This window comes from Leptidea sinapis, chromosome 2 (genome assembly GCF_905404315.1).
Source record: "Leptidea sinapis chromosome 2, ilLepSina1.1, whole genome shotgun sequence".
NCBI lineage: Eukaryota > Metazoa > Arthropoda > Insecta > Lepidoptera > Pieridae > Leptidea > Leptidea sinapis.
The window spans coordinates 24,648,252-24,675,853 of record NC_066266.1 but is presented as its reverse complement, the minus strand read 5'-3'; the positions used below and the strand labels follow the sequence as shown (position 1 = coordinate 24,675,853).

The following is a 27,602-nucleotide window of genomic DNA, read 5'->3' as shown; positions in this document are numbered from 1 at the left end:
TTAATGTACTATTCTTAATCATTTTGAATATTTAATACAAGTGTTACCACACATTAAAATATCAACCACCTGTTATTATTATAGGTTATATAAATATCTGATGTTAAAAAATAATCATTCACCACATCGTTTCTATATGGCAATGTCGCCGTTGAAATGCATTAAATTAAAGATTGTTGTTTCTGTGACTGTGTCAAGTAGGTAATGTATTTTCTGTTTATTTTTTACATAAATATCACTCTTAAAATGAAATGAAACGTTAAATAAAAACAATTTGAAATTTCTATTAATTATATTTGTTCTGACATATTAACTCTGTTAACACGAGCTCTTTCATATTTTTACTTTACAGTTTGCTCACAATTTATTTTGCAGAAAAAAAAATATTATGTATGCCAAAACCCCGTCTACGGCACATTAGATTCGGCTATTCCATTCGGAAACGCCTCGTGATACTAGACGCCAGGGGTGGGACAGACGCCTTATAGAGACGTTTTCAGAAGACTGTAGTGCCATCTGTTAGTTGGCCCGAAAATGAAAGCTTTGTCAGCTGTCACTCGCTTTGAAACCTATCAACTTTTCTTTAGTTGTGTCACTGCCCACTGGTCATAAAATGGCGGCTACTTTTAGCGTTAGCGCATGAATGTAGCTCTCGTGTTCAATTTTGCATATTTACACTACTAAATCTATCCTTTATGTTCTATGTTGTGGCAAAATTAAATAACTAACTCTACGCGCAATTTCAACATGGTAAAAAATTGCAATTAGTTAGTTATTATATATATATTAGAGAGGGCTCTCTTTTCCCTATATAATATTATTATACTCTTTGCTAGACGCGTTCTTTTTTTAATTTGACAAGGAATTATTAAGTAGTACAACACTGCCACATTACCTCTGGACCTCGCTGGAACGTAATACCCCCTCCCGTTCCCCTTTCACCCCCCCCCCCTCGCGTTCGTTCTGAGTCAGTACGGTTTGCAGTTTCATTACCGTTAGGTATACATGTGATATTTTCGTGCTAACAATGCTTGTTTTTGATAATAGTTCTGTAGTTTCTGTTGTTCTGTGTCGCTAAAAAATATACTCTTTGTACTTAATCAGTCCTGTCTCACTCCCCGTGTAGGTATCGAAATCGTAAACGTACGGCGGCCTCTACAGAGTAGGCTAGTCAGTAGGGACTCACGAGCGAGCAGTGACGCACGTGCGCCTTGTTGTCATCTACTTCACTCCGATCCGAATGATCTTTTAAAAATGGAGAAATTTAAATAAAGCAAAGCATGTTAAAGGTAATTGCGATGCACATTTAGATTATAGCTTCCTAATGACGCTGAAACAACCTAATTTAAAGAGATTATTATTATAATAAAATTACTATTCACGATAGCAACCTATTTATTTCCTTGTATAGTATATGCTCAGTAGGTTTGACTATGTCGTGGTCTTCCAACGCATACATTACTATGTGAAACAAATGTAGGTTTGACAACGAAAGAATACTGATTTAAAATAAAGATTAAATACCTATTTATATTATAGAAAAACTGAGCTATTTTATAAGATGACCTTATACTAGGTAGGTACAGTTTTAGGTAAAGAAGTTAACCCTAATGTCGTTAGAAGAAGTGAGAGTCACGCGATAGAAAGAGAGGCAACGTCTAGGTGAATAAAAATATAGGTTAATAGCGATCTGAATTACACCTTATTGTATGATCGTAAGAGTCCCTATTTCTTTAATCGATTTTGCGTAGTGAGACCGTACTTTTACTATTATATATTCTTTGACTTAACCTTCATTGTTTCATTGATTTTTAATCACAACACAACACATTTACATCAATGAATGACGATGTGACGTCATCGACGTTAGGTCCAGAGATGATGTAATGGGGTACTACAGAAGATTATTTTCACTTATTAGCTAATAATTATAAAACGTAAGTTCTAAAGTTACGACTCCCCTGGCCACACAACACTTTCAATCCAGCCAATATAGCTAGAGACCCGTGTATAGATGGCCGGTTTACCGGACTGGGCGCACTTCCGTCCGAATGATGTGATTCCCATTATGTGGAAGATGCACTGGTTCTCGCTGGAAGCCACTTGGAGAGGAGATCCGGAGTCACCCTGGAATACAATCAGACTTTTATCTTTACAAATATAAAATTCACGAAGATTTTTTTCAAATCTATTTACCAGTGGGAGGCTTCTTTGAACAGGATGCCGGCTACATCATGGGTACCACATCGGCGCCTATTTCTGCCATGAAGCAGTAATGTGTAAGCATTATTGTGTTTCGGTCTGAAGGGTGCCGCGCCGTAGCATGTGAAATTACTGGGCAAATGAGACTTAACATCTTATGTTGATGACGTGGGTTTTTCAAGAATCTTGTGCGGCGCTGCATTGTAATGGGCAGGTCGTATAAACAACCATCAGCCGAACGTCCTGCTCGTATCGTCCCTTATTGTCATAAAAAATCCTAATATATTATATTAGGATGGTAATGTTTGTGATGTTGTAGAGGATAATCTCTGGATCTACTGAACCGATTTTGAAGATTCTGTTACCAATAGAAAGCCACATTATTTGGGTCATATAGGGTATATAATAAATCTAAAAATTAAAAGATCTTTTCTTTGCATTTGGATTTGTAAAGTAAGTCAGAGAAACAATAGTTGAACCAAAACGTTTGTTAGGAACACTGCCTTAACGATGACAATGACAGATATGTGCGAGATGAAGATCATGGATTGGCGTGTTATCGCATTCACGGTTCGCTGCACCGCAGATTGTATATACTTATAAATTTAAATGTTTAATAGAAAAAATGGCTCTGTAGTTAATCCTACTACTCCACGGCTGAATATGTAAGTGATAGGACAGCCTGGGATTAGATTAAGATTATTTATAGCAATAAAAATGACAGTACAATATTGAATATTTTATTAAAAAGAATGCTGGGAGAGTTTCAGAGCGCTATTTGTTTCCGAAGCAGTGGTAGTGATAGAAATGACATCAAAAATAATTCTAAAGGACTCAATTTAAAGATAATAAATGCCTTTTTAGTACCTAGTTACAATGCATCAGCTTGGACATGAGACAACTGAGAGCCCTCACGGGGTTCCTATCCGGCCATTGCAAGCTGAATGGGCAACTAGCCAGATTGGGTCTCAGTGAATCAAACCTGTGCAGATTCTGCTGCAAAGCCGCAGAAGATCCCAACCACATCCTTCTGGATTGCGAAGCCATTGCCAGAATCAGGCTGGGGTGTCCTAAAATACCTTCACTCAAAGCAGAGGACGTGCTCTGCCTAAACCCTCTGAGGACCCTACGCGTGTTAAAAGTAATAGCTTTCGAGGATATAATTTAAATCTCGGCACAGTAACACGTTTCCTAGTTTGTAGCCTCGATTCTTTTCTTTGACTTTTGAGTTGAGAAGAGGCGCGCTTGCGAAAGCAGGGGGCACAATAGATCCTAGGATTTAAGTGCATTTTAATTCCCAAATCATAATAATAATAAGTACCTAGTCAAGTAAGTAATGTGGCTACTATTGTCAACTCACCTGACAAGTATCTTTTCCTCCCCTGAGCTCTCCTGCACACATCTGCGTCGGAGCAAATCCTTGCCAATGCCTGTTTCTCGAATCTTCCAGGAGTCGGTCACAGTGCGAATTTTGAAGTAACGTTAACGACACCTTCTGTAGTTCCTTCGATGTTTGCGGATTTCGGGAGTCTAAAATAAATAAAGTTTGCGTTCGTACAAAATACACATGTCAGAAGTGAAACCTGCATTCTGCATGAACCTCTAAACTGCATATGAAGTTCTGGTACATGTTGCTAGGATGACACATGATTTCAATCGCTATGAAAGACATTACTATCACCGCTACCATATTTAATGTAGTAATACGTCGTGCGCATGAGATATATTAAGGTATACGCGTCATACATAAGACAACCTCTTCTTAAACTATGATCATTTTCATTCAGTTCATTTTTTCCCACGTTAAATCGTGTCTGGCTCTTTTTATTGTCTCACTTTTTCGTTTCATCGACTTTCAAATCACAACAATGCTAAAGAAGTTTTGACTTCAAAAATAATTTAACTAGGGAGGGAGAATGTTAGTGGCGATTTAACACTTATGTTTTGCCGCCAAAAACCTACAATGCTTTCACGACATCCACTTGCTAAATATATTTTCGGGTTGTGACTAAATTTTGCTATGGGATGTTGACGTAAAGCCATTTGCAGCATAGGAGCAACAAGAACACCAAATACAGGCTATTTTTGAAGATACCCATGTCATATCGTACTGGAAACACTGCTTGGAAGCGCATGCCACAGCTTGGTTGTACGTGGAAGACAGTTCCTTGAAAATCGCACTGCAGAGAGCACCACGCATCCAGATGGTGGAGTTGAAGTGTCGTGCGAAGGTGGAATTCGGCAGCAGAATTTGAATCAAGTCAAACAGCTCTTCGTAAAACTCCCTGTGATATATGTGGTAGAACACACATAAAGTGACGTCACGGCCAAGGCACGTTATCCTACAGCGTCAATATGCATCGAAAAACTTACTTGGAATAGGTACTTCGTAGATAGGACCTAGTTTCGTTTAAAGCTCTGTTCAAACTGAGGCAAATAACGCGCGGGAAGCGAGACGCGTTTTAGCGTAATTCGCTCGCTCGCTTAGTCTCTAAAACTGACGCGACTTCCCGCGTGTCATTTTTGGTTCTTCAGTGGAAAAACATCATGCATTGTGAGATCAAACAATCCCGCCGGGCGTCCCGCTCTTGTTTCACTTCAACTTGAGCGACTGCTCGCGTCAATTTGAATATGGCCATACAAGTTAGCTGACACAATCGGTCCGAGCGACTTCCGTCCCGCGTCCCGCGCGTTATTCGAATCAATTTGAACAGAGCTTAAAGACAAGTTTCATTTTCCGATTGAAAGGATTTGCTCCTTGAAGCTTTATTATACATTCAGCCATTATGTTTAACATGAAAGAAGCGTGACTTCTAGAATTTACTTAATTCAGTTGTTTACCCTAGCTTTGCTAAGCGAAGATTATCTTCATTCTCAGACTTTAGAGGATACTCTTTTGAAGATTTCTTAATACAGTTGCGCAAAAAGTGCAATAGCAGGGACGTATAAGATGTGGGCTTTTCCAAACTCGTGAGTGCTCTTTTCCAACTGTCAAAGTAATGTCAAAATAATGTAAAAAATCATAGAAGTTTTTATGATTCTGGCTCTGATTTGATTCAATGAGTTAGGTTAGGTTTCATTTCATTTCATTTCATTTCATCTCATTAAATTACATTTTCATTTCACATCAATAAAAAAAAATACACTGAAGACTTGGCTGTATGGGCATAGTTCCCTTTGCCTACCCAGAATGGGTGAAGAAAACAAAAATAAATCAATGCTTTTATTATTTTACAATTGGCGCCATTTTCCACGATTAGTTAGTTGAGTTTATTGTGCTTCATTTTTACGCAACTGTATTAAAAATAGTTGTTCAGTACACGTGCGGAACCGTTACTGCAACTTGTTCCGACTACGGCTTTCCGCACTCGAAATGAAATATAGTATATCCCACATGCCACAATGGTTAGCATGAATTAAGCGTAACTTCGAGAACTTACTTGGATCAGTAACTCCCCAGCCAGTAGCCAGGACCTTGCTATGCTTAGCGAAGTCTGGCTTCGTCCACAAACAGGCGGGGCGGATGTTGGTCTCAAAGTCCACGTCTGTGTGAAGCTCCAGGAGAGCTATATCGTTGTACTTTCCGGGAGGTCGATATTCTGGGTGAGGTACTATGTTCTTAATTGGTACCTGGTAAACAAGGAATTTATATTTTTCTGAAACTGTTATTGACAAGTTTACGGCCGTTTCCAATATACTATTTACAGATAGAGATAAATTACTACCTTCTACTGTCAATAATTAGCTGTCAATAATCTGAAGCTGTTCCAATATAGCCGATAAGTCATTCTTATCGCCTTATATTGGGACGCGTGAATTGCAATTTCCATGCAAACTTTATATCGCTGGTAGCTATACGTCATCCCATTGACAGACAGCGTGCACGGATAAGGTGAGTTACCGTCGATAAGTTTATTGGGACAGAAAAGTCAACGATAGTTACGATTTTCATCTCAAGTAAGAGTTAGACTGAATATTGGGAGCGGCCGTAAATTGCTGGCGGACAATTTTGGATTTGCGGAATCTGCAGAGTTAATTGTACCTACAACGTGCTGCCGCCGTCCGCGTCGAGCGGAGATTACGTAGCGACACGTCATGTCCACGCGGCTTTTTTATGACAATAAGGGACGAGACGAACAGGACGTTCAGTTGATGGTAATTGATACGCCCTGCGTATATACAGTTGATATGCAGTTACGCTCAGGATTGTTGAAAAACCCAAAAATTTTGAGTGGCATTACAATTGCGCTCGTCACCTTGAGACATATGATGTTAAGTCTCATTTGCCCGGTAATTTCACTAGCTACGATGCCCTTCAGACTGAAACACAATTTGAATACACATTACTGCTTCACAGCAAAAAAAGGCGCCGTTGTGGTACATAATCTAGCCGGCAACCTGTGCAGCGAAGCCTACTGGTAATTGTCCTAAGTCGCCTCTTACTATACGTTTGATCATGAGAGTTCCCTATTGTTGACGAGATAATCGTCGTCTTGTGGATATTACCCGATAGTAAAAAGGGGGAATCGTCGTGATACACTCGCTCGTGGAAGTAACGCATTAGTCCCTAGTATTTGAAAATAAAATCCTCAAAAGAATAACTTACATCAACAGGAGTAGCTCTGTCCTGAACATTCGGATCCAAGTTCTGATCTCCAAGCCTAACAATGGATGGTCCCTCTGGTCTTCGCCTGGGGACCTTGATGCAGTGTCCCGCCGTCAGCACGTACCTGGAGCTGATGAGGCTCCCACCGCAGAGGAACACATAGGAGTTGTCTTCCACCCATCCGATGGCAGCCTGTGGCAAACAATAAAAGAAAAACCTGACTATAAATAAGTCTAAGTAATTTTTAGCTTTTCGATTATAGATGGACGTTGACTGACTTTGTGCTTAATGACGGATTTTGTACTTATTGACTTAGGTACTTTAAGGTTATTGCTTCTTGACTTTGTGATTATAGAGTGAGTTTGTGCTTATTGACTGACTTTATGCTTAATGATGGGTTTTCTACACAAATAAAATTTTAAAAACAAAATTTTATGAACGATGCGGGATTCGAACCCACGACCTCCGGCGTTTCGTGCCGGTGCTCTAACCAACTGAGCTAACCGTTTGAGTACCGCCACGTTATAAAATTCTGTTTGCTTTGTTCAACTCTCAGGTTGTGGCTTCATCTACAGGATCTACTTTACAGTTGATAACCTGCTCAACCCCAATATTTGTATATTAGAAAATTGACTTGAGATGTCGCTCTTGTAAATCTAAACAATACGTTATGTTTTTAAAGTGATAACCCTCACTTCTAGGATTAATACTCAAATAAAATTTGAAAAACAAAATTTTATGAACGATGCGGGATTCGAACCCACGACCTCAGGCGTTCCGTGTCGGTGCTCTAACCAACTGAGCTAACCGTTTGAGTACCGCCACGTTATAAAATTCTGTTTGCTTTGTTCAACTCTCAGGTTGTGGCGTCATCTACCTACTACTAACCCCAATATTTGCATATTAGAAAATTGACTTGAGATGTCGCTCTTGTAAATCTAAACAATACGTTATGTTTTTAAAGTGATAACCCTCACTTCTAGGATTAATACACAATATACACATAGATTATAGAGTGAGTTTGTGCTTATTGACTGACTTTGTGCTTAATGATGGATTTTGTACTTATTGACTTAGGTATTTACGAAACAAAATTTTACACTCTATCGTAGTCGCATAAGACGGTACGAAGTAGGTGTCAGTGACTACGCTAGCGCGGGGCTACTAGATTCCTTATGTTCCGGAATGATATTATGGAATATTGATTTTTTTTTGTTGAATATTTTTTATACGATTACGGTTAAGGAGTTCTTGCTTAACCCATGTGTTTATTTTAATTATAAGTATAAATTATCTAATTTAAATTAATATCGATATAAAACTTACCATATGAGGGAATTCCCCCTGATTAGCGTTTTCACCACCAACTATCAGCTCTACTTTCGTGTAGTCACATTTCGCTGATGAAATGGAATGAGTTTCAGGGTCTGGCAGGAGTGGTAGGAAGTCTACGGTCTGGATAACGTTCTTGCTGTACTCCTCGCATTCTGCAACAGTGGAACATCACTATTAATCTGTGTTTATCGAGGCTGGGTAGAAGTTTTATATTGTAACGGCCTTACAAATATACTAAGAATATGTAATATGCGTTCCGCTATATCCTTCCCAAATTGCAGTGCCCCAAGGCACTAGATTTTTCAGATACACCAGAACCGAAAGTGCCGTACGGCACCCTATTCCCTCACCAAGTTCTGACCTTTATTTTGTCTATGAGATGGTTTATTATGTCTTGTAGCTTGTTTCACTAGCTTTCAGATACATTCACGCAAATCATTCTAAGTATATTCAAATACAAATATTTTTATTCAAAATAGCATTTTCAAATTTCAAAACCCATTCCAAAACGAATGCCTTAGATTTGAGAAGAATGGGCGCAATTCTGCTTCTTTTTGTCATCAAAAAATATGTTTACAAAGTAATATTGTACAATTAAACTTATTATTTAATAGCCTGAGGGCGGTCGCTCCATTCTTCAGTGGTATTATTAAGAATGTCATCTATGTTATACTAACCTTTACCACACAGACGTTTTTTAACAATTCTTTTGAATATCGTAATACTTTTGTTTTGAACATATTCTAGGATCTTGTTGTAAAAGCATAAACCTACATCGCCCCACAAAAGATTTACTTAATCGACTTAGCCGAGTAGTAGGCATAACAATGTTTGCTCCTCGTGTTAACATTATAAGTTTTATGTAATCTATTGCTAAACGTAAAATAATACGCAGTGGCGGAACGCTGCGCGAGCGCTAAAATCGCGCCGAATCTACGCCGTAACGCGGTTCAGAGGGCGCCGATTGCCTTTGGATATGCTTTCCAATATATATTATGCGTTCCACTGCAAATCGGTGACGTATAACGTTTCCCGCGTTTATTAGCAAAGCTGCTTGACATTCGGGTTCAAAACTTCAGAATTATCATTACATTGTTTTCAGTCCTACCTAATAGTTTTCAACGAAATAGTCAACATTTTGTATATTCTCTGGTTTATACCAAGTTTATTTATAAGGCCAAAAGAGTTAAGGGTTTACTGCTACATAATAAGTGAAAGATATGACGCTTCAAACGATTAAAAGAGATACAATTACGCCAGACGCCATTTTGTGTTTTATTTTTTTGTATTACTCGGCACAGATCAACTTACTTCGTTCACTCAGTCTTCTTTGTCGGTTGCCATTCGCGCTGTTAGATGTAGACCACACTGGTCGTTTGCTAAAATCAGAAAATACAAATCAATTACTATGACCCTTTTATCAATATAATCATTGTAATGATCGGAAACAGATACATTATGCAGTTAGTCTAGTCAACGAATTAACGTCTATAAATTTACTAAAATCCAATGATATTTAAAAGTATAGATAGGGTACCTAGACGAAATTCGATTTTTAATAATGATTCACTTACACACACATTAATCATTTAACATTTATTTATAATGGTCCATCGTTCTTACCTGTGTTGGAAGCATGCGCTGACAAACTTTTAGCTTTTATACAATAACGTAGGTCTGGGGTTCACGGGCTCTTGCACTATTCCGTCCGGCACGCGATGTCGTATCGCCATATTTATTTTATTTAGAGAAATATTGAAAACAAATGAAATACTTTATTTCATGATTCCTTACCTGTGGTATGTAATTCCATGTATTTTGCTTTTTTTACTTGCGTAATTAGTGCATTTTCGCATTACACAAGACGGCATTTTCATGCTGTATATAAAATTGTAAGCAAATCTGTCAACAAGAAACGCGTGCGTACCGTTTTCGTATCGAGAGAGCGACTACGACCACATGAACCAATTGACTCCATTTAGACGATTGATTTTCGGCGCGCTAGTGACATATCTACCTCTTTTAATACTATAATATCATTGCTAAAATCGGTAACATTTGTCACACTATAAACACAATACAACGGTGCGATAGGCCCCGCCTTATTCGTTTGAGCCGCCGCTCAATTAAAGCTAGCTGTCCGCCATTGGACTGACGTCGGGGCGATGACCTTAGTTTACTGGAACAATAATAAGTCAGGGGCTCTCAACATTTTTGAAAATATTTAATTTGAACTTTTTGCTGTAGCATTTTTTGATTTTATTTTTAATGGTGTCCCCGCATTCTCCTTCATATACGTGTCAATTGACGTACAGGGTTTTTTAACACACTGTATACAACGCTGGTCAAACATTTTTTGACGACCTTTTAATAGACGCTTGGGAGTCTAGTTATTTATTGTACATCAATACAAATACAAAGGTATTTGTCTCAAAAGAAAACGTATTATACAAAAAACCATGTACAAGTTACTACATACTCATAATACCTACTGCATACAACACAACCTTTAGATACAAACATTAAGAAGAAGCCTACATAGGTACTTAAGTTTTGTAAATGCATCTAGACAAGTAGTTGTTACTGCTAGGACTTCTTAAATAAACTAGGTACATACAGACAGTAGGTTTATGTGAAACAGACATAAAAGCTGGTGCCCTTTTCCACAAAATAGCTATTTTGCTGGAGAGTAGGTATGTAGTTTACATTATGACAAGAATCTACTAGAACATGGCTGAGCTCTAACTCCTAACGAAGTTATCAACAGTAACAAGCTTTGCAAAAATAATTCTTGCTTTCCCTAACCTAATAATAAAGGTCCATACCATAATAATATGGCGAAGTAAGTTATAAATGCAATAATTAAGGAGCTGGAAGTTGTAACTTACTCTGCAACCCTCAGGATACTGGAGCCATCTCGACAGCACACGAGGGCCTGGTCAAAGGAATATGAACAGAAGGTAGGGTTGATACCATTGTTGCTGCAATAAACAAAACCAATGTATAAAATACAGTCATTCAAACAACAAAGTCTTCTCTATTAACAATAATACTATTATTACATAAATTTAAAACTATCGTTACAATCTGTTATGTTTTAAAGTGATAACCCTCACTTCTGGAATAAATTACACATTATTATATTAATTGGTCTCAGTGAGTCATACATCTTTGTGCCGTTTGGTGTCGAGACACTTGGCCCGTGGGGCCCAGGGGCGCGGAGAATGTTCAAAATACTATCTTCGCGCCTCAATAAGGCTACTGGAAACCCAAGCGCTGGCAGCTATTTCGGTCAACGGATCAGCCTTGCTATCCAACGCGGTAATGCTACCAGTACTCTTGGTACGCTTCCACGTAATGATAGTTTTAATTTTATGTAGTCGTAGTATTGTTAATATAGTTATAAGATTTGTTTTGTTTGAATAATAAATCCAATTAAGTACACAAAAATAAAATTTGAAAAACAAAATTTTCTGAACGATGCGGGACTCGAACCCACGACCTCCGGCGTTCCGTGCCGGTGCTGTAACCAACGTAAAGTGAAGTATCGTTGATAAATCTTGTATGCTTTGTTCAACTCTCAGGTTGTGGCTCCATCTACAGGATCTACTTTACAGTAATTGATAACCTGCTCAACCCCAATATTTGCATATTAGAAAATTTATTTGAGGTGTCGCTCTTTCAAATCTAAACTATCATTTCTTACGCTTGGGTTTCCAGTATTCTTCGCGCCTCTGGGCCACACGGGCCAAGTGTCTCTACACCAAACCAGTATTTTTTTTAAATGAAAATAAGGGACAAGACGAGTAGACGTTCAGCTGATGGTAATTGATACGCCCAGCCCATTTCAATTCAGTGCCGCTCAGGATTCTCGAAAAACCCGAAAAATTCTGAACGGCACTACCACTGCGCTCGTCACCTTGAGACATAAGATGTTAAGCATGCTCATTTGCCCAGTAATTTCACAAGCTACGGCGCCCTACAGACCGAAACACAGTAATGCTTACACATTACTGCTACACGGCAGAAATAGGCGTCGTCCATACCTAAACGCTTCAAATTGTAGGTAGATAGGTCTAAAGGTGACGAGCGTGATTGTAGTGACGCTAAGAATTATTGGATTTTTCAAGAATCCTGAGCGGCACTGCATTGTAATGGGTAGGGCATAATCGTATCAATTACCATCAGCTGAACGTCCTGAGACCTCTTTGATTGACATACTTCTACACAAATTAGGCATAGCTTGGTATGGGTGCTAGACAACGATATATTTTATACGATATACTTACTTATACATACATATACATATAGATATAAACATCCAACACTCGGACACTAACAAACTTATTCATCACTAGCTGTAGCCCAACAAACGTTGTTTTTTGGGCAAAAAAAAACCCAAAAATGTTGTCGAAAAAAAAATATTTTGGGGTGGACCCTTAACATTTGGGGGGATGAAAAATAGATTTTGTCCGATTCTCCACCCTTGCCGATATGCACGCTAAGATTCACTAAAATCGGTCGAGCCGTTTTGGAGGACTTCAATTACGTACACCGTGACACGAGAATTTTATATATAAAACTGCTGACCCAGCAAACGTTGTATTGCCGATATTAAAATCGCGATACAAAAGTATCTGTTGATCGTATATCGTATGATCGTATGGGTGAAAATTTTAAGTTGTATGTATTTTTTAAAGCTGACTCATAATCAAAAAATTCAAAGAAAAATGTCAAAAAAATTCAAAAATAAATTTGGTGTGGACCACCCCTAACATATAGGAGGATGAAAAATAGATGTTGTCCGATTCTCAGACCTACCCCATATGCACTCAAAATTTCATGAGAATCGATTGAGCCGTTTTGGAGGAGTTCAACTACGTACACCGTGACACCAGAATTTTATATATAAGATATAAATGATTGCACCCACCGGGATTCTGGGAACCCGTGACCTCTAGCTCAGTCTGCAGGGTCATTGACATACATATATATCGTATTTTAACGTTCGTAAAAACCAGTTACCCTCAAGTCTCAAATCGCCCAGAGATTACTACAGTTTTAATTCTAGATAATCTCTGCCCTTTAAATATAATAGACTTACAACTAGTAGAGACATTAAGAAATAAGTATTTTATTTAAATGTTTAACACTCGTTAATAAAAGAAAATACTAACTGTCTTATTCATAATGACTTTGCGGAGATTAAATACATCGCTAATACACACTTGTTAAAAAATTCTATTCATAATCGCATATTAGAGCTAAAACGCTTATTATCTCTTCGATAAAGCTGACGTGACTTATAGTAACTAGGACCCTTCTATAAACCTATTAAGCACTCGAACGCAAAAAATCATGGCCGACATCGATCAGCTGTTCGTTAAATAATGTGTTAAATAGCTCTCTCAGAGTTGTTGGATATCTGTCATAAATTGACAACCGACAGAGTTCAAAACATTGATTTTTGGAGCGTTAGAAATTATTTTGACATCGACTTTTGACAACTGACAAACCATTGACATTGAAAAGATGCCTATTTCCATTGACCGTTCTTCATTAAATTAGTTAAAATCATGTGTTTTTGTACGAAATGACAACATTGCGTATTATAGAGACAGAGATAGATATTAGTTATGGGAGATTTTTCTAACGAATATGAATAAAAAAATTTAATCGAACGTTCGATAGGCTTAAAACACGTTTTAACTAATATAGCTTTAAACCTTCGAAAAGTTTTATTATGAACGTGATACGACAAACTATATATGTAAACCTTTTTTGGGCTCCAACGAATCTATTACAAAAGATTTCATTGAGATCGGTCGAATAGTTTAGGAGTTATTAGGGAACATACAAACATACATTCTCTTTTATATATATTTTTTTTATGGAATAGGAGGACAAACGAGCATACAGGTCACCTGGTGTTAAGTGATCACCGCCGCCCACATTCTCTTGCAACACCAGAGGAATCACAAGAGCGTTGCCGGCCTTTAAGGAAGGTGTACGCGCTTTTTTTGAAGGTATCCATGTCGTATTGTCCCGGAAACACCGCACAAGGAAGCTCATTCCATAGCTTTGTAGTACGAGGGAGAAAGCTCCTTGAAAACCGCACTGTGGAGAACCGCTACACATCCAGATGGTGGGGATGATATCCTAACTTGTGGCGTGTCGTGCGAAGGTGAAATTCGGCGGCAGGAATCAGGTTAAACAGCTCTTCGGAACACTCCCCGTGATAAATGCGGTAGAAGACACACAATGAAGCGACGTCTCTACGCAACGCCAAGTGATCCAGCCAAGTGTTCACAGAGCACTGAATCCCCGACAATTCGAGTTGCTCTACGTTGCACGCGGTCAAATGGATCGAGCAGATACTGGGGTGCGCCAGACCAGATAAGGCAGTAAGAGAATTAATATAATGTAAATTGTTACTTACTTAAGATCTTCCCTAGCCGAGATGCAAACGTCGGATGGTACACAGCGGCCCTGTGTGTTTGTATATCGCTCCACGCATGTATCTCCCACTGAAACAGTAATTACTGCCGTATTAACACAAATATCCTGACGACCGAGCCTTTCTTAGATTTTTAAGAATGTAGAAAACTTAAACAAAAATTAACTAATAGGACATCTGGATTCAAACCTTCTGCTTTCCGGATCACCCAATGTCCCACCAGAGCTATTATAGTCTTGTATATAGTGGAGTAATTTACCTTTGTATTCTAATGTTATTGTAGTTGTTTCTCATTAAAACATGGATAAAACAACATTTTTTTAAATTGAACTAGCTAGATCAATTTGTCGCCCCCCAAATCCCCTGTATACTTAATTTTATGAAAATCGTTGGAGCCGTTTCCGGGACTCAGATTATTTAAGTATATACAAGAATTGCTCGTTTAAAGATATAAGATACAGTAATATAAAAGTACTATAACTAAATACTAGAGTGCCTGAATCGACGCACGCACATATACACACGTTTAACACAGCCGCTAAGCAATCTTGGGAAGACAAAACTATTGATACGGCGCCGCCGACTGGTTGCTGTCCGAGTTAAATTATTTATCTTAGAAAACCGAAAACACATTGCTGCATGGTGGGCCACGGACGAGTAAAAAAAGAAGGACGCCGCGCCGTAATATTAGCAAGTGAAGCACCGTTATGCTAGTGTGTGTGCGGTTACGGGGGATACTAGTTACACAATTTTTTCACCCTTAAATTATCATATATGGCCACAAATACTTATATGGTATCGTTTTTACACTTTTTCACAACGCACGACGACATATTTAAAATATTTTATTGAGACAATTATTCTCATAATGGCCGCCTATCGGCCTGTAGTAGTGTAAGTGTGTGGCTGTGTATATGTGGGGCTATGTATTTACACGTTAATCGGCTTGTTTTGGTGCTACACTGTTATGTAAGGTGACACGGAGTCCTTATTTTTTCACTAGTCCGTGTGGTGGGCGAGGATCGAGCCAGGGGCTACGTGGTGAGAGTCGACGGTACTACCTATTGCACCCACAAAACTTTACAAAATATTTCAAAATGACAGCTGTGCGGTATCCTGTGCAAAGGAGCCTCCCTGGTAAAAGGTCTTACACTGTAGCAATTTTCTAGGATGCCATTTGACTGACCAATAAAACTTATTATAAATACTCATAGAATTTCCAAAAATACTTGACTAAATTGACTTCCTGATTTTCGTTGATAAAACAATCGTTGTAAACTTACCACGTTGGGTAAACCCCGACGCAAACAGAAGGAAAATCAACGGTAATAACAACATTTTTTATAAAAATTGTTAATCCATTGTTCTTCTATGTTCTATCTGCAACAAAAAATAATACATTTCATTATGTCACTGAAGAATAAAAACCCTATCATGTCCAGAGACAGAAACTACACATGGAATTTAAAATAACGGGTCTTTGCGGCGAATTAGTGAGTACCTATTTATTTATAGGACAACAATTAGCTGTTACATTCTAATACGCTTAAAATATATTAAATATTAACAAATAATGAGTTGAATTTACAACAAATTAAGGTGTCACAACATGCACAGTCTTTGCTTCCGTGACACCAAGAAAACAATTATATAAAATAAAGCAAAAATTATAAAATCAAAACACGAATTTGAAAAGAAGAAGAATATTAATCATTTGGCGCCTAACAATCTCGTAATATTTTTTTATAAACGCAGGTAAAGAATCTTTGAAAATATCTATATTATATTATAAATATAAATACGATCAAGTCATCTCCGATCGGCTTGATTCTCTAGCATTGCGTAGAGATGTGGGTTCTCTCTGCATCTTCTACCGCATTTATCACGGGGAGTGCTCAGAGGAGCTGTTCCGGTTGATTCCAGCGGCCGAATTCCACCATCGGACATTACGTGCAAAGTACCATCCGCATCACGTAGACGTCTGGCATTCCACAACCGCGCGTTTTGTTCGAAATTTCTTGCCTCGCACAGCCACTTTGTGGATTCAACTACCGGCAGCGGTCTTCCCGAACAGATACGACTTAGGGACCCTTCAAGAAAAAAGCATACTCCCACCTAAAAGGCCGGCAACGCATTTCTTGACACACCTGTTGTTGCGGATGTACATGGATTGCCTCACCTCTCCCCATCCCGTGAGCCTCTTGCCCGTTTGCCCCCTCTCATTTAAAAAAAAATCTACTTCACCACAGATGAAGTTATAGAGAACATTGCTTAAGGCTAGTTTTGGCAAATGGCTGATGGAACAGGCCAGATCCGACCTGCGCTCGCCTTGGTACTCGGCGGTGAACTCGTAAGCTGATGGAGTGCACGAGTGATGGACTGTCGAGCTGTTTCTAAATATTTTGTATAGAAATATTAGATCTAGCATTTGTCGTGGCATTGCATGATATGTAGATTAGGATTCTTTTATTGTTGTTTGCTTGAGTTCTCGTAACAGGTTTCGACATGCTCGCTTAAATGTTGTGGTTTCTTGCACTGCTTGTGGTTTCGAACCCTTTCCTAAAATATGGTTGAGGGAGGCGATGGCTGGCTCATGCGTCATGCTCGTGAACGGGCGCTGCTTGTAGTGGCGGGATGATCCTGTTGCCGGAGACTCGGTTTCAGATTCTTAAAAGTTATTATATATATATATCTATTTATAATCGCTTATAAGATGCTCACAGAATACCTTTATTTATTTACGGTGTGTGTGGATGATGCAGCTACTGTACTCAATAACTTTTGTATTAATTTACATTTACTTTTTCGACTTACTCGTGTAAGGCATTGACTGTTTGACGTTTGACTATGTTTGTTGCATCATTTTACATATTATATTGTAATTGAAATTGATGGAAATGTAAATCTTGATATAAAAGAGTGGCAATGAGTTTCTTGCTACTTCTTCTCGTCAGCTCAACCCTTTACGAAGTAGCGGTAGATTCAATAAGAAAAATATTTTTTTGGCATTCATAAGTGTCATTTACGTAACTTACATGAATAAAGTGATTTTGATTTTAATTAATGTATATTGGCGGTCGATTTTGACGTTATCCTGCACACAGTATTGTAACGAGCAGGACTTATCACTTACTATAAGTTTTATGTATTCCTAGTCTCGTCACTTTTTTTTTTGTGGAATAGGAGGACAAACGAGCGTACGGGTCACCTGGTGTTAAGTGATCACCGCCGCCCACACTCTCATGCAACACCAGAGGAATCACAAGAGCGTTGCCAGCCTTTAAGGAAGGTGTACGCGCTTTTCTTGAAGGTACCCATGTCATATCGTCCCGGAAACACCGCACAAGGAAGCTCATTCCACAGCTTCGTAGTACGAGGAAGAAAGCTCCTTGAAAATCGCACTGTGGAGGACCGCCACTCATCCAGATGGTGGCGGTACTATCTACAGATAGAGATAAATTACTACCTTCTACTCTCAGTTATTAGCTGTCAATAATCTGAAGCTGTCCCAATACACCCGATAAGTCATTCTTATCGCCTTATATTGGGACGCGTGAATTGCAATTTCCATAGAAACTTCTATCGCTGGTAAGCTTATACGTCGTCTCATTGACAGACAGCGTGTACGGATAAGGTGAGTTACCGTCGATAAGTTTGTTGGGACAGAAAATTCAACGATACTTACGATTTGTCTCAAGTTAGCGATAGACTGAATATTGGGAAAGGTCGTAAGGCGATAAGAATGACTTATCGGGTATATTTAGACAGCTTCAGATTATTGACAGCTAATTACTGACAGTAGAAGGTAGTCATTTATCTTTTTTTTTAAATGATAATAAGGAACGAGACGAGCAGGACGTTCAGCTGATGGTAATTGATACGCCCTGCCCATTATAATACCGTGCTACTCAGGATTCTTGAAAAACGCAAAAATTCTGAGCGACACTACAATTGCGCTCGTCACCTTGAGACATCAGATGTTAAGTCCCATTTGCCCAGTAATTTCACTAGCTACGGCGTCCTTCAGACCGAAACACAGTAATGCTTACACATTACTGCTGTAGATATTATATTGGGAACGGCCGTTAGTAAGTCGTCATCAACCTTAATACACTTTGGTTGTCATCGAATGCGCAAATAAATGGCTGGTGTTTTCAATTATTCTTCCTCATCTAGCGGCCATAAAAGTACCGATAAACCAGACCTCTATAATCAACTTGTAATGTATATTAATACTGATCTACGTAATTATATACAGGTATAGATAATTACAATTCTAACTACGCATAAACTTAATAATGCCATCATAAATAGCGCGTTCAACTCACATAAGAGCAATCACGGCTATGAAATTAAATCATATGATTTTGGTTTTCGTATCTCATCTAACGGTAAATCAATTGTATCTTCATCATAGGCTCATAAAAGAGTAGTATCCGGACGACCGAATCTTGCTCGGATTTTTAAGAATGTACAAAAGTTGAACAAAAAGGAACTAATAAAACATCTGGATTCGAACCGGGGTCTTCTGCTTTCCGGATCTGGATCTTTGGATCTTTCCGGAGTTGGATTCGACGAGTGACCTCTTTCGTGAAATTGGACCTGCTAAACTGGATTGTTTGTCCGAGGTCGACGTACTCGTCAACAATTTCGAGTGTTATTTATTTCTCATGTAACGTATTTAATAAATAACAGGGCAATACTTTTGTTTTAATTTTTACTGAAAATATAAGTAAAAATTTTCGTTTAATGTCCTATATAAAGGCATTCTTATATTAAGGCATTTATGTCCATAATCTTAGACGGAATAGAAATAATAACAGTATAATATAATATTGACAACTTTTACACAAATTATCTTGCCCCAAACTAGGCATAGCCTGTACTATGGGTACAAGACAACGATATATTTAATACAATATACTTACTTAAACATACATAAATACATATAAACATACATGACTCGGAAACAAACATCCATATTCATCATATAAATGATTGCACCTACCGGGATTCGAACCCGGGAGCTCTTGCTAAGTAGTCAGGGTCACTAACCATTCAGCTATATGGGTCGTCAAATGTTTATCATGTTATAATTAAGTTTTCCCAATAATTAAAAATTATTATGTTTTTTAATTTCCCAGTACGAGAACAACATAGGTAATGTATATTAACGATCTCTTAATTACTATTCTACATAGCCCGACCTTTTTGTAATGATTAATATGTGTACGGTTTACACAAAGAATTGTTCTCCGCTACGCTCCAACTAGATTTTTTTTTTTGAAAATAAGGGACAAGACGAGCAGGACGTTCAGCTGATGGTAATTGATACGCCCAATGTGCACATTACAATGCAGTGCCGCTCAGGATTCTTGAAACCCCCAAAAATTCTGAGCGGCACTACAACTGCGCTCGTCACCTTGAGACAAGATGTTAAGTTTCATTTGCCCAGTAATTTCACTAGCTACGGCGCCCTTCAGACCGAAACACAGTAATGCTTACACATTACTGCTTCACGGCAGAAATAGGCGCCGTTGTGGTACCCATAATCTAGCCGGCATCCTGTGCAAAGGAGCCTCCCATTGGTAAAAATAGATACCGCATTACCTAAGAATACTATCTGTTTAATTGCCACTCAATGGCATCTTTCAAATTTTGTAACATACGCTTCGTGTTATTTTACATTGAAATTAATAAAATACAAAATACTTACTGATGGTATGTAATCCCAGTGTCTTTCTTATTTATTGTAGTATTATTTTTACAAAGTTTCACTATTCAACCCGGCATTTTAGTTTCAACTATCAGCATAGATTAACAGAACATGTGGCACGTCAACGTCACACATTGTTCGAGACTGGCTCAAGTACGCAAACTTGGGCGTAGTATTAGTTACCGCACTTTGCGACTACGCCTGCGGTATCTTGTTGGAGCGCAGCTGAGACAAATCCTTAATCTAAAGTGTATGTTATATGTGAACAATATTTTTGTGTACCTGCAGAAAATTCTCAGACCATGCCACGCAATCAAAGTTAACCTGAATGCAAAATGAACAAGGAAAACACTAAACAGACCCAAAACCATAAAATTATTTATAAATATTCTTCTTTTTACATCATTTGCGAGAGTTTTTTATTTATTTATTTGTCGCTTAGCATTCTAAAGATATAAGATTTAAGGCTGTTAAATATTGCATTGTGTTGTATACGTAATAAACAGAAAAAGAATTAAAATTCAAATTCTTATATTTTTATTCAAAACTAGCTGACCCGGCAGACTTCGTACTGCCTCATTCGATAAATAAAAGACCTAAACGTGTATAAAATAAACTTAAAACAAACAAAAGGAATCCTTTTTTTATTAAAACAAATGCAAAGAAATACTTGGTATTAATGAAATTTTATTATATTTTCGATTAATTACACATGTTGTTGCTCACTTACAAAAGAGAGTTTTCCTGAAATACTGACTATTTATAAGGTTTCAATTTGATATTGACAGACACACACAGATATGATACCGACTGTTAAACAATTAAAAGCTTTCTGATAAACTATATTTCTGAACGACGGGGGACATTTCAAAGTAAAACAAAATTATTGTCTTAATTTAATTCTGAATTCTTTATAGGCATAAAGGCATTTATTTTCTCAAAATTGATTCCTTTAGAATTCTTTTTCATGTCATTTCTTATACTACTACCGCTTCGGAAACAAATGGCGCTTTGAGAGAGAAGAAGCGGCGCAAGAAACTCTCCCAGCATTCTTTTTTTTTGCGCTCTTTTCAATAAAAATATACAATATTGTACAGTAATTTCTATCGCTATAAAATAATCACAATCTAGTCCCAGGCTGTCCGATGATTTAGATATTCAGCAGTGGAGTAATAGGATTTACGACAGAGCCATTTTTTTTATAAAACATTTAAATTTATTTATAGATAATGCCTGAACAGTGGCTGGCACTTTATTGTAGAAGTGTATACATTTACCCTTAAAGCTATTATGTATCTTATGAAGCCTACTAGAATTAGTTACAAGAATTAGTTATTTATTCAACCTTTCAAACCTTCTCTGGACTTCCACGAATAATTCAAGACCAAAATTAGCTAAATTGGTCAAGCCGTTCTTGAGTTTTAGCGAGACTAACGAACAGCAATTAATTTTTATATATATAGATAGTATTAATATCACTTATCCCAGCGGATACTCCATAGGGAGTGCCGCTTCCGCCTCTCCCTCCCCAAGAGAAGGTCGCGTTCGATGAAGGCTTGCCCAAAGCCAACCTCAGGTGGTGTTGAGTGGGTAGGCACTTAGGCTATACGTGAGTCCCACATAACCAACGCAGACTGAGTCTGCGTTGGTATGCTTGAGCAATGACCACCTCCCTCCCGTCGTTATCCCGGAGGGTGGCCCTTCCCCTTTGTCTGGGCGCAATAAAAATCACTCATTATAAGTCAAAAACTACCACCCATTCCATAAGGTATGCCTCAAACCTGAGAAGAACGGGCGAAACAAATTTATAAAAATGGTTACAATGTAAAATCGTAGAGTAAAATTTATTATTTAATAGCCTGTGGGCGGTCATTCCCAATCTGTGGTATCATTAAGAAAGTCATTTATGTTGTAATAACCTTTACCACACAAACGTTTTTTAACAAATCTTTTGAATTTCGTAATACATTCTGTTTGAACATTTTCTGGGATCTTGATGTAAAAGCATATTGTATCGCCCCACAAAAGGCTTACTAACTCGACTTAGCCGAGTAGTAGGCATTATAAGTTTATGTTTGTTCCTGGTGTTGACATTATAATAATAATAAATAAATAATAAAATCATTTTATTGCAGGTCAGGGACCCATAGAAAACATGTTTACATATAAGTAGGTAGTCAAAATATTTTAAAATTATAAAAAGAATATGTATGAAGATAATTAATTAATATAAAATTAAAGTCACTTCAAAATAAATAAAAATAAATAGTCATTTTACGTTAGGGATCTGGTGTACCCTTAGCCAGTGTTTGTAAAACACATTGTCAAGGGATGCCTCAGCGACAACCTTATCCTCTTATTATTAGAATAACGGACGGTTTCCCAGAAACCCGCTATTCTATTCCGTATAACACCGTAGTAGTCCGGGACTCCAGCGTCGGCGAACATGCCCGACGCGCTACAATACCTCGGCATTTTTAATAAAATGCGAAGGGCATCATTATATTGAACCCTGAGGATGTTAATGGATCTTTTGGTGTAGTTGATCCATAATTGTGAAGTATAAAAACTCTTATTTATTATGGTTATGACAGTTTCTAGCAAATTCGCTTATGTGCCTATGTATATACATTACATTATTAAGAATATATTGAGAGGCAACAGTCAAGATGTTTATTTCTTTAAATTTAGCTCTCAATGATTCTTTAAAAATATCACGAGTTTATGTTAAATTAACTACGTTAAATAGCAAATGTTAACATGGCCGATATTTGGCGGTTTTACCCTATCAAAGATAACCGCCAAATAAAATTTACTTGTTAAATCTATATATATATATATATATAAATGAATTGCTGTTCGTTAGTCTCGCTAAAACTCGAGAACGGCTGGACCGATTTGGCAAATTTAGGAATTATTGAATTATTTGTGGAAGTCCAGAGAAGGTTTAAAAGGTGAATAAATAGGAAAATGCTGCTAAATTAAATGAAACAACAAATTTGTTTTTCCTTTGATGTGTCCATACATAATTTTTAATGAGAGAATAATTTATTGACGCACGGTTTGACAGTTCTGCTGTAAAACAATTTCATTACGACAGCAGGGTGCATATTTTACGAAGTAAATTTTGATGTTATGATATATTATTGACAAATTCATATAAAAACATTATTTTGTTTATTATATACAGAACAACGTCTGTCGGGTCAGCTAGTAACATAATAATTTTTCATTCGTCTTATGTTGGTACCTCTATAAAATCCAATATTAAAAAATGCTGTATGCCTATCGGGGTAACAGTATAAATTGATAAATTAAAAAAAAACTTACATAATTTACGTAATATTTTCCAATAAGCTGAATTATTGTTTTCTTTATTTACGTATCGCTTCCTGCCTTACATCAACAGAAGACTCAGCTATCACATGAACAGGAAAACACTGAGATTCAAATACTTAGTTTGTTTTTTAATGAGACGTAGAGTATGAAATATACAGAGCAAACACGTCTTATAAATATACCATTAAACTTTTTATTTTGTGTTTCTCTATGTACAACTCTTAGATTAATGATGGTCTGCGATGTGCTCTAACTAGATACCGCAGGCGTAGTCGCAAAGTGCGGCAACTGATACTACGCCCCAGTGGGCGTACTCGAGCCAGTATCGGACAATGTGTGACGTTGACGTGCCACATGTTCTGTTAAACTTTGCTGATAGTTGAAACTAAAATTTCGGGTTGCGTTGTAAAACTTTGAAAAAAAAAGACGTGTGACACTCAGGGACTGCCGCGGTAAAGCTATTGCATAGCATTTTTTATCAACTTATGCAATTATAATTATTTATTTATTTTATTTATGCAGTATTTTTTTTCATAAAATTAATTTAAAAAAAAGCAAATGGGAAGTGAGTAAAATTTAACTTGCAAGATTTGATTACAGACAGACAACGGGACAGGTGAAATTATTTAAAAATGCCAATAATAAAAATTAAAAATCGTGATAAAAAAAATGAAATTAAAAAAATCAAGACGTACCCCAGGCTCGAACCTGAGACCTTCTGCACAAAAAGACATAGAAATATTTATATAGATCTAGTAAGTAAGTGTTAGGTTATTTTCGTTACGGAATTTCTGGATTCGGTCTCCACGCTCAAGGCCCGCGATAGAAGCTATGAATAGCTTAATAATATAAGAAAGACACTGGGGTCACATAATATGTGATACATACTGATGATATTATCATCTGTAAGTATTTTGTATTTTATTAATTTCAATGTAAAATAACACGAAGCGTATGTTACAAAATTTTTAAAGATGCCATTGTGAGTCAAGATGCCACGCACACAAGCATGCATATTTACAAAAACTCACTACAATATAAAGTTGCCCTAGCAAAAAAGCTATTATTCTTAGGTAGTGTGGTATCGAGTTGGAGCGCAACGCAGAACAATCCTTAATCTAAGATACAACTATTTGAAAAACAAGCTTATGAAACATTGAATAAAGATTCTAAATCGAATCCCGGTAGGTGCAAGCATTTATATGATAAATATGGATGTTTGTTTCCGAGTCATGGATGTTTAAATGTATTTATGTATGTTTAAGTAAGTATATTGTATTAAATATATCGTTGTCTTGTTACACATAACACAGGCTATATATGCTTAACTTGGGGCAAGATAATTTGCGTAAAAAGTGTGTAAATTTTAATTTTTTTTTTAAATCAAATCAAACCAAAATCACTTTTTTCACCTAAGTCACATATTGACATAAGAATGGCAAAAGCGAAATAATGGAGGTCTAACCTACATTAAGATATTTTTTGCCCATAAGGTTTATGGGGGTTATTATATTATTAACGGGGTTTTTTCTTGTAATCGAGTATATTGAAATATTCATTAGAGATAATTTTGGTTTGAGCCGATGTTCTTCTTACCATAGCTCTAAAAAAAAAATGTCAGAGGATTTTTTCTTTTTGCCAGTTTACTACAATTTCGAAAAAGGTTGAAAAAATGTGGTAAGAAACTCCTTGCAAGGTGGAATACCTTTATATCAACATTTACAGCAGCCTTGCGAAACTCTCTAAGAAAAAAGCGATTCACTCGATTGTATGAAACGTGCAGTCATTGACAGACTTACAGAGGACGGCATTAATCTTACAAAAAACGGTGATAGCCTGAATCCACTAACGGCCGTTCCCAATATACTATCTGCAAATAGAAATAAATTACTACCTTCTACTGTCAGTAATTAGCTGTCAATAATCTGAAGCTGTCCCAATATACCCAATAAGTCTTATCGCCTTATATAGGGACTCGTGAATTGCAATTTTGAGTTACCGTCAATAAGTTTATTGGGACAGAAAAGTCAAAGATAGTTACGATTTTTATCCCAAGTAAGAGATAGACTGAATATTGGTAATGGTCGTAAGTTTTCTGTTCGCATCCAAACTTAGCCAGATAGCTATACTTCGGCGCCCTTATATTGTAACTACTATCTCAAACTTACGTCAAATCGCCCTAATATTGTAACTACTATCTCAAACTTATGTCAAATCGCCCTAATATTGTAACTACTATCTCAAACTTATGTCAAATCGCCCTAATATTGTAACTACTATCTCAAACTTATGTCAAATCGCCCTAATATTGTAACTACTATCTCAAACTTATGTCAAATCGCCCTAATATTGTAACTACTATCTCAAACTTATGTCAAATCGCCCTAATATTGTAACTACTATCTCGAACTTATGTCAAATCGCCCTAATATTGTAACTACTATCTCAAACTTATGTCAAATCGCCCTAATATTGTAACTACTATCTCAAACTTATGTTAAATCACTGCACGTTTCATACAATCGAGTGATTCGCTTTTTTCTTAGAGAAATTCGCTAGGCTACTGTAGTAAATGTAGCCTAGCTTAGCTACTGCTTTTATGTTTTTATTTATTTTTTTTGTTTTTGGTACTTTGTCTCCTTTGCTTTTAAATTTAGTCATGTTATTGTATGTATAAAAAATTTTCGTCTTAAATTGGATAATTTTAGAATGATAATTATTTTATATTAAAATGTTTTAAGTTTAGAATAAGTGAACTCGCTATTCCTCACATAAACACTTAAGATTGAATTAACATGAGGATGGCTTAAATTGTTTAGAAGTTGTATATTTTGAACAATAAAAAATAAAAAAAAATGTTGAATTAAAGGAGTAGCATGAAGTTTCAATAAAAAGTTATACAATTGTAATTTGAATATTAAAATAATTTTTCAACATACTCGATTACAAGGAATTCCCCTGTTAGGTTTGTGAATATTAATTCGTACTAAAATAAATTAAAATTTTTTCTTAGACACTCCCTTAGTCATTTTGTATTCCGTTATGTTATTGACGATATGGACAGTAGTGCATTAATAATAATGTAAATAATATAATATAATAATATTGACACACTTTTTACACAAATTATCTTGCCCCAAGTTAACCATATATATAGCCTGTGTTATGGGTTACAAGACAATGATATATTTAATACAACATACTTACTTAAACATACATAAATACATTTAAACATCCATGACTCAGAAACAAACATCCATATTCATCATATAAATGCTTGCACCTACCGGGATTCAAACCCGTAAATAAAATATATGTAAGCAAAGGATTAATTTAAACATCATCATGGTGATCATTCGTTTAAACAGTAAAATTACCAAAATTTATTTAATCTCATTTATCTGTACTTTCCTACTCTGTGGCAATTGCAATGAACTTAACTAAATCCGGTTTAGCTTATAAACAAGTTTTAAGATACGCCTTAAAAGTGTGTCCTTGTTAGGAATACTGCATATTTATTTAAAACAAATAATTATTTAATAAAAGAAGTTAAAGAACAAAAATTAAAATACAACAAAAAATTATGATTCCGGCCAGGATCGAACTGGCGGCCTTCTGCGTGTAAAGCAGATGTGATAACCACTACACCACGGAACCCTATGAGCGAAAAAATGAAATAGTGTAATAAATAGAGCTTATTATTATATTAAAGTTCAGAAAAAGAACAAAAATCAAAATGGTGCTACAACGAGTGCATACGTCATAGCGGTAGGTAGATATTAAAATACTTTTAAGTTTAACCCTGCAACATTGAAAACAAGAAATCAAGAATTACATTAATATCTTGTGATATTAATTTTGATATTATCATTATAACGCTCCATCTAGGCTGTTTTGTTTCTTGTTTCAACAATTTGATTAATGATTTGTCAAATCCATGTAAGTAT

At 36.7% G+C, this 27,602-nt stretch overlaps 1 protein-coding gene and 2 non-coding genes across 3 annotated transcripts; all 3 read right to left on the bottom strand.

Annotated features, from left to right (window-relative positions):
* Positions 1-273: 273 nt before the first annotated feature.
* On the bottom strand, positions 274-27,419 carry LOC126973983 (serine protease snake-like). Its single transcript, XM_050821333.1, has 8 exons — positions 27,415-27,419; positions 11,032-11,124; positions 9,455-9,522; positions 8,135-8,295; positions 6,809-7,000; positions 5,643-5,832; positions 3,563-3,732; positions 274-2,127 (listed from the first exon to the last, which is right to left on the bottom strand). The coding sequence occupies exons 1-8, from the start codon at positions 27,417-27,419 to the stop codon at positions 1,951-1,953; spliced, it is 1,056 nt and encodes a 351-aa protein (XP_050677290.1). The 3' UTR covers positions 274-1,950.
* On the bottom strand, positions 7,244-7,317 carry Trnaf-gaa (transfer RNA phenylalanine (anticodon GAA)). Its single transcript has one exon. It is a non-coding gene; the product is annotated as a tRNA-Phe (tRNA).
* Positions 27,240-27,312, bottom strand: Trnav-uac (transfer RNA valine (anticodon UAC)). Its single transcript has one exon. It is a non-coding gene; the product is annotated as a tRNA-Val (tRNA).
* Positions 27,420-27,602: the final 183 nt, after the last annotated feature.